The 7,057-nt window shown below is 59.5% G+C and overlaps 1 protein-coding gene across 3 annotated transcripts in view; it reads left to right on the top strand.

The window, feature by feature from the left end:
* ADAP1 (ArfGAP with dual PH domains 1) overlaps positions 1-7,057 on the top strand; it is a 53,439-nt gene that overhangs the window by 24,847 nt on the left and 21,535 nt on the right. For 2 of the 3 annotated variants that reach the window (XM_034988220.1, XM_034988219.1), the window contains exons 2-3: positions 776-906; positions 5,417-5,508. In XM_034988220.1, the coding sequence (XP_034844111.1) occupies positions 776-906; positions 5,417-5,508 (223 nt within the window). The remainder of the gene's footprint in view (positions 1-775; positions 907-5,416; positions 5,509-7,057) is intronic. The other variant, XM_034988221.1, reaches the window with a different exon arrangement.

Raw genomic sequence — 7,057 nt, 5'->3', positions numbered from 1 at the left:
CACACACACGTGCACACCCGCACCTGCCCTCACACGTGCACACACCCTGCAAACACACTTCTGGCACAGTGCTGTGGGCCTGTGGTCCGGCCTTCGGTGTCTGAGGAGGGGCTCTGGGCCTCCTGGTGTCTGGATTTAAACCACACTGGATGTAGGAGAAGCTTTCCTTAGAAGTGGAAGGCGCTTGCCTCCCTCGGCCCCCAGCCCCCACACTCGGTTCCTAGGATGGGGTGCACAGAACACGAGGAACAACACTGGAGCTGCCACCAGTCCCCCGTTTGTCAAGTGCCACATTCCACCGCTTGCCTGGTTCAGTATGAGAAGCTGCGAATGTGCTTCCACCTGGACCTGCACCCCCAGTGGGGTCACGGGGCCGTCAGCACTCTGAACATTGCTGCACACACGCGTGCACACACGTGTTCCCGTTGCACTTTGCGGGTGAGCGAGACATCAAGGTGTGTCTGAGCGCGTCGCTGTCATGCCTGACACACGTGGCGCCGATCGCATGTCATTGTCTAGCACGTCTCCCGTGGCCACGGGTTGTCCACTTGGGTGTCCACGGAGCAGCTGGGATGTCAGGGGTGGGGCTGCTCACCTGTGGCGGGCAGGAGAGACCTCGCGTGGGACACGGGCCCATGAGACATGAGCCTGTGAGCTTCAGGGATCTCCTTGCCAGCCTCCTTTTGCACAGCTGGGGAGACAGGCTAGAGAGAGTCCCGGCCATGCTCATTCCCTGGGGCGGAGCCTCCCTGAGCGTCTGGCCTTTGCTTTCCAGATCCCGACTGGGCTTCCTACACCCTGGGGGTGTTCATCTGTCTGAGCTGCTCCGGAATCCACCGGAACATCCCCCAGGTCAGCAAGGTGAAGTCCGTCCGGCTGGATGCCTGGGAGGAGGCCCAAGTGGAGGTATGGGCCTGCAAGCGGATGGGGGTGGTGGTGGGCGGGGAGGAGACCCTGCAGTCCTGCTGCTCCCTGGGTGCCCTCGGCCTGGCCCCCCAGGTCAGACACCCCGGGGGTCCCTTTACCCCTGGTGCTCCAGGCTCCTGACTGGGGCCAATGCTGACCTGGGGTGGGGGTGAGGGGTAGAGGGGTGAGGGTAGGGATGAGATGGGGGGAGAGCAGAGGTGGGGGCAGGGGAGAGGGGCCGGAGGGGTGGGGACGGGATGGGGACAGGGGTGTGAAGCGGGATGGGTGGGGAGTGAGGGCGGGGGTGTGGGGGGGGGCAGGCGGGGTGAGACGTGTCCTGTGCCCTTGGCCCCCAGGTCGCCAGTCTGCACGCGCCACTCAGCAGCCCTCGGTGCGTTCACAGGCCACTGTCACCAAGGTGCCTTGTAGGACATTTCACCCCTGAGAAAGAAACCCGAGCCCCTAGCCGTCCCGAATGCAGCCGGGGGGACGCTCATCTGCTCTGCGTCCCCCCAGATGTGCCTGCTGTGGGCATGTCCATGGAAGGGATCGGGCACTGGGGGGCCTTGGTGTCTGGCTTCTTTCACCAAGCGCCACGTGTCCGGGGCCACCTGTGTTCTAGTGCGTGTCTGGGCTTCGCTCCTTTTTATGAGGGGATGACGTCCACTGATGGAGGGACCTTGTTATCCATCTGCCGATGAGCATGGGGACGCTCCGAGGCTGTGTGTGTGCAGGGAGCACGTGACTGTGAGGGGGGCCCTAGGCCCCCGGCTGGCCGTTCAGTCTCCTCAGAGGTGCCCTGAGCGTAGGCCCCCCCGCCCCCCCGGTGAACACAGAGTAAGCCCTCCTGCCATTCGGTCTCCTCAGAGGTGCCCTGAGCGTGCCCCCCTCCGTCCCCCTGGTGAACACAGAGTAAGCCCTCCTGCGGAGAGCCTGATCTATTGGACCAGGCGCCTGCAGATTCAGTGACCGCCAGGCAGGCGCACCTGTGCCCCTCAGGGCCGGGAAGCCTGTCCCCGCACGTGGGAGTGACTGCAGCCTCCCACCCCAGCGGCTTCTGTGCCTCCCCGCACACCCCCCACCCCGTGTGAGAGCCTTTGCCACATCCCTGCACACCGGCCCCCGTGTTTCTCCTCTGCCGCGCCCCCGTGGGGCCGTCACGGGGCGTTTCTGTGCCTTGAGGACACTGAACAGCTTGTGCTACGGTTTGGTGTCTGTGGCTGACCCTGCACGCCCTTGGCCCCTCGCTGGGGCGGAGTTGGCTGTTTCGCTTTCTCGTGTTCGGCTCTATTTGGGGACCTAACCCTTCGAGGTGGTAGTAGGAGACGGTTTTTCTGGGTTGTCTTTTGACTTTGCTCGTGGTGGGTTTTGCAGTGGAAACTTGTTTACTTTGATGTACTCAGATATATCAGTCTTCTGTGGTTTTCGGGGTTCTCGGGTATTTCGATGGGCCTGCGCTGCCCCAGGCTGGTTTGACTCACCAGGGCGTCATGGAGGTAGAATTCGCACACCATGCAGCCCGCCCGCGGGAGGCTTCGCTCCACCACACGGCTGCACAGCCGTCCCCGCTGCCTGCTCTTGGAGTATTTTCCCCAAACGAGCCCCTTACAGCCCCCCCACCCCACGGCCTCTGCGGCCCCCGCCCCCTGCGGAGCACCACGCGTCCCGGCTTCACCATGTGGTGGCAGGTGTCCCGGCCACACGCCCCTGTACTGCGGAGTAATTCCTACCATGTGGACAGACCACATTCGGCTGACGCACCCGCCCATCCATCGGTGGACGCTTGGGTCATCTCATTTTCCCGCTCTTCCGAGTAACGCTGCTGGGAACAGTCCTGGGCAAGCTCGTGTGTGGGCAGAAGCGGCCTTTCTCCCAGACGAGTGGCGTGGCTGTGTCTGTGGGGACGAGCCGGACTGCCCGGAACAGGGCCGCGTGCCTGCTGGCCACGCAGGGCGGGCCCGGTCCCGCCAGCACTTTCCGTGGCCGGTGTCTGATTCCGGCCTCCCTCACGGGTGCAAGCTGGGCTCCTGCTGTGGGCTTGACTCACGTTTCCCCGATGATTAGCGGTGGTGAGCATCTTTTCATAGGCTTGTTGGCCGTTCGTGTGTGTTCTTCAGAAACCAGTCCATTCAGATCCTTTACCGATTTTCAAAACGGGTTGTCTTTTTATTCCTGAGCTAGGAGCGTTTATTCAGAGTCCTTTATATATTCTGGACTTGAGTCCCTCATTAGATATGGTATTTGCAAATAGTTTTTCTCCTGTGGGTTATCTTTTAACTTTCCTTTTTTTTTTTTTTTTTAAGACTTTATTCATTTATCTGAGAGAGAGAAAAAGAGAGAGAGAGAACAAGAGGGGGGAGGGTCAGAGGGAGAAGCAGACTCCCCGCAGAGCAGGGAGCCCGATGTGGGGCTTGATCCCGGGACTCCAGGATCATGACCTGAGCTGAAGGCAGCCACTTAACCGACTGAGCCACCCAGGTGCCCCTTAACTTTCCTTTTTAAATAAAATGTTTGCAATGCTAAACGTGCAGTTTATATTCTGAAGGAGCTATATCTGTATATTTTTTATTACTGAGGTCAAAGTCACATAAACCCACCGTTTTAGTGAACAGCCCAGTGGCATTTATCACATTCATGGGGTTGGGCAGCCCCCACCTGTGTCTGGTTCCAAGTCTTCCCGGCACCTCAGAGGAGCCCCAGGGCCCATCTCCCCGGCCCCATGGCCGCCTGTCCTCATCCTGCCTCTGGGCATCCGCCCCTTGCGGACTTACTGTCCAGCTTCTCTCATTCAGCCTAACGTTTGCACACCCTCAACGGCGTCCTCTGAAGCACAGAAGTTTTTAACTTTGATGAAGTTCCATTTTTTTTTCTTTTGTTGTTTGTGCTTTTGGGATCACATCTATGAAGCCATTTCTTAGTCCAAAGTCACAAAGATTTCCTCCCATATTTTCCTAAAATCATTTTTTTTAAATTATAGCATAGTTTCTAGCTACTACTTTTACTGTTTAATTTTGGAAATCACATCTTTAATTCAGTTGGAGCTTATATGGCTAAAAGGTTGAGTCCAGCTGTGCTTTCTCTGTGCTGGTTTCCCAGGTTCCTGCTCCCAATGATGATCAGCTAACAGGCATCCCCCCGTTGATCTGAGATGTGCATTAAATCCAATATCAAGTATTAGATCTTAGTGGATCTATTTCTGGGCCTTTTATTGGTTGCATTGATTTGGCTCTCTGGTCAGTAACAGGTTTTAATAGCTGGTAGGAAGAGTATTTGCAGAATTTTCTAGAGCATTTTGCTTGTTAATTTTTTTTTTCTTAAAGATTTTATTAATTCATTTGATAGAGACAGCGAAAGAGGGAACACAAGCAGAGGGAGTGGGAGAGGGAGAAACAGGCTTCCCGCTGAGCAGGGAGCCCGACGTGGGGCTCGATCCCAGGACCCTGGGATCACGACCTTAGCTGAAGGCAGGCGCTTAACGACTGAGCCACCCAGGCGCCCCTTGCTTGTTAATTTTAAAATGAACTTTAGAATCATTGCTAGCTTCAAAAAATTATATTTTTTTGACAGCTTCTAAAACAACATAGATCAACATCAGGAGGCGGCGTGTGTCTACCTTCCGAGCATGTGTCTCTGTGCAAGATTTCTTGAGCATCCCTCGGGGCGCGGACGTTCTGTCTTTGTGGAGACTTTGAGCATTTCTCATGAGGCTGGCTCTTCAGTATTTTGCCAAGTTCTTGATTGAGGTTTTAGAAAAGCAACTGATTTTGGAATTTTAATTTGGTACCAGCTTTTTGCTGAAGTATCTTATTGTTGGTGATTTTTTCCAGTTGACCCACTTGGGTTGGACATGGTCATGGCCTGATGGTCCTCAAAGTTCGATGGCTTTGGAAGAAAGGCTTTCTCTTGGTGGGTGGGGGCGGGGGGTCAGAAGGAGGCAGGATTGGCGCAGAAGGAATTCCCTCCACTCTCCTTGTCCTGGAGGCCACCATGCGTCAGGCGCCGCTGGTCCCCTCCCTGCTCCCCTGCACCAGCCCAGCTGGAGGCATCTCTTCCAATACACCTGGCACTGACCCCAGGGCCTTTGCACCCGCTGTTCCCCCACTGCCTGTGTAGTACCTGCTCCAGGTTCCTGACTCCCACCGTCTGTCAGCCTCAGGGGGAACACAGACCTTGCTTCCCCGGGCCAGTCTCCATCTCAGGGCCCTCACTGTGCCCAGTACTTGAGGGCTGCCTGCTGGGTGTGGGTCAGATGAGTGGAGAGCGGGTCTTGCGTGAGGCAGGGACGGGGCAGCTTGGGCGGAGGGAGCAGCTCTGCAGCCCCGGGGGATGTGAGGAGGGCCTGGCCCACCCTCTCCAGGGCCCCTGGCAAAACTGGAGGTGCGTCCCTGTGGCCGTTGCAAAGTGCTTTCCCTGAGACAGGAGGGGCTAGGGGCGCCAGGGCTCTGGGGTCAGCCGGCCCCTGCCCTAGGCCTCGGCCTCTGGGAGCACTGACCCCATCCTCCCTCTGCAGTTCATGGCCTCCCATGGGAACGATGCTGCGAGGGACACGTACGAGTCCAAAGTGCCTCCCTTCTACTACCGGCCCACGTTTTCTGACTGTCAGTAAGTCACAGGGGGCATCCGTCGGGGGCTGGCATCGGGAGGACCCACCAGGCGGGGCAGCGGCTGCCACCTGGGAGCTGGGGAGGGCGGCCGGGTCCCCGGGGTCTGGCAGTGGGGTGGTGGCTGGTGGCTGGAGGGAGGGCAGTGGGGCCCTCGCTGTGGGTCTCAGTGGGGGTCTCCAGGGCCTCGTGTGCCCCCCGGTGGTCGGAGGAGGATGCTGAGCAGCTCAGGGCGGTGTCCACCCCTGGCCAGGCTCCCCGTCTCCCAGCACTTCTAGACCTCCCTGAATCCCCTACCTCCCTGGGTGTCGCCCCCCAGGACGCCTCGTCCCTCTGTGCCCCCAGCACAGGACTGGCCCCTTAGGTGTCACTCAAACCCCCCGGCTGCCCTGCCTCTGCTGGCCGGTGTCCACGGAGGCTCAGCCACGGCTTTGGCCACGGAGATGAATGGCCCTCTTTGGACAAGGGCGCTCCCAGGGCCCAGAGGGGTTGAGTGAGTGACCAGATGCCAGCAGATGAGCCGCGGCCAGAACCTGGGATGTGGGCTTGAAGCTGGGAATTCCCGGTCCCGGGCAGGCAGGTGGGAGTCCTGCTCCTGGCCACCTGCCTGGGGACCTGGCCCACCTGCCTCCCAGGCCAGGGAGATGCTGCTGATGGCCGCAGGGCCTCTGGGGTCAGGACGCCTTGCCAGGGACCCACCCCGGTGCAGGTACTGGGTCACATCCTGAGACTCGCCCCACCACCGGCCACTTCTGGGCTCAGGGGGGAATCTGGAGCCTGGGGCCCTGCCTGGCCGTCTCGGTATGAATCAGTGTGGCCGGGCGACTATTTCTGAGACACGATTTTATCACCTCGGCCACAGCCTGCTCTGTGGTCTGCCTATTTGCATGCATGCCCTGTATCTCCCTTCAGAGTGGATGACAAGGGACAGCCTGGCTCACAGGCCGTGTCCTGGCCAGGACGCCCAGCAGCTTCCTCTACGTCCTGGTCCCTGAGACATGCTCGCAGAGACCATCCCTGTGCCATAAAGGGGCTGTGCAGTCAGGGCCTGTCCGGGTGACTGGGCATCCCAGGAGGGAGCAAGGGGACCCTGGGCAGGCCTCGCCTTCCAGAAGCCCCTGCTAGGCGAAGGTTTGCCGGAGCCGAGCCTGCCACTGTCCCCATACTCAGTAGGCACCGAGGTCTGCCCAGGCCAAGCCCCCGTGGCCCAGGAGGGTGCAGATGCCTGCAGGGGTGGGGTCCGAGCCCCCCCCCCCAGGGAGCTGTGACTGAGGCCAGCGAGTCGTGGCGGCTGATGCTCCGAGCTCACTGAGGAGTGCCGTGCGTGGTGGGCGACGTGGTTTGAATCCCTTTGTAAACTGTAGGGTGCACCCCCCCCAGATGGGCACTTTTGGAGCTGGGGGCTGCAGCAGCCTCCAGGGAGGCCCCCCTGGTGTCCTGAGGACAAAACCAGGGGGTGTGTGGCCCCTCCCCAGCCTCCCGTCTAGGGCTCGGAGCCCCTGGGCAAACCCGTGAGGAGCGGTGCTCAGAAGGCCTGGGTACAAGGTTAT

The sequence above is a fragment of the Mirounga leonina genome, unplaced genomic scaffold, assembly GCF_011800145.1.
Source record: "Mirounga leonina isolate KUSES-001 unplaced genomic scaffold, KU_Mleo_1.0 Mir_454, whole genome shotgun sequence".
In the NCBI taxonomy this organism is placed as follows: Eukaryota; Metazoa; Chordata; class Mammalia; order Carnivora; family Phocidae; genus Mirounga; species Mirounga leonina.
The sequence above is the reverse complement of the archived record's forward strand: the minus strand, read 5'-3'. Positions and strand labels throughout refer to the sequence as shown.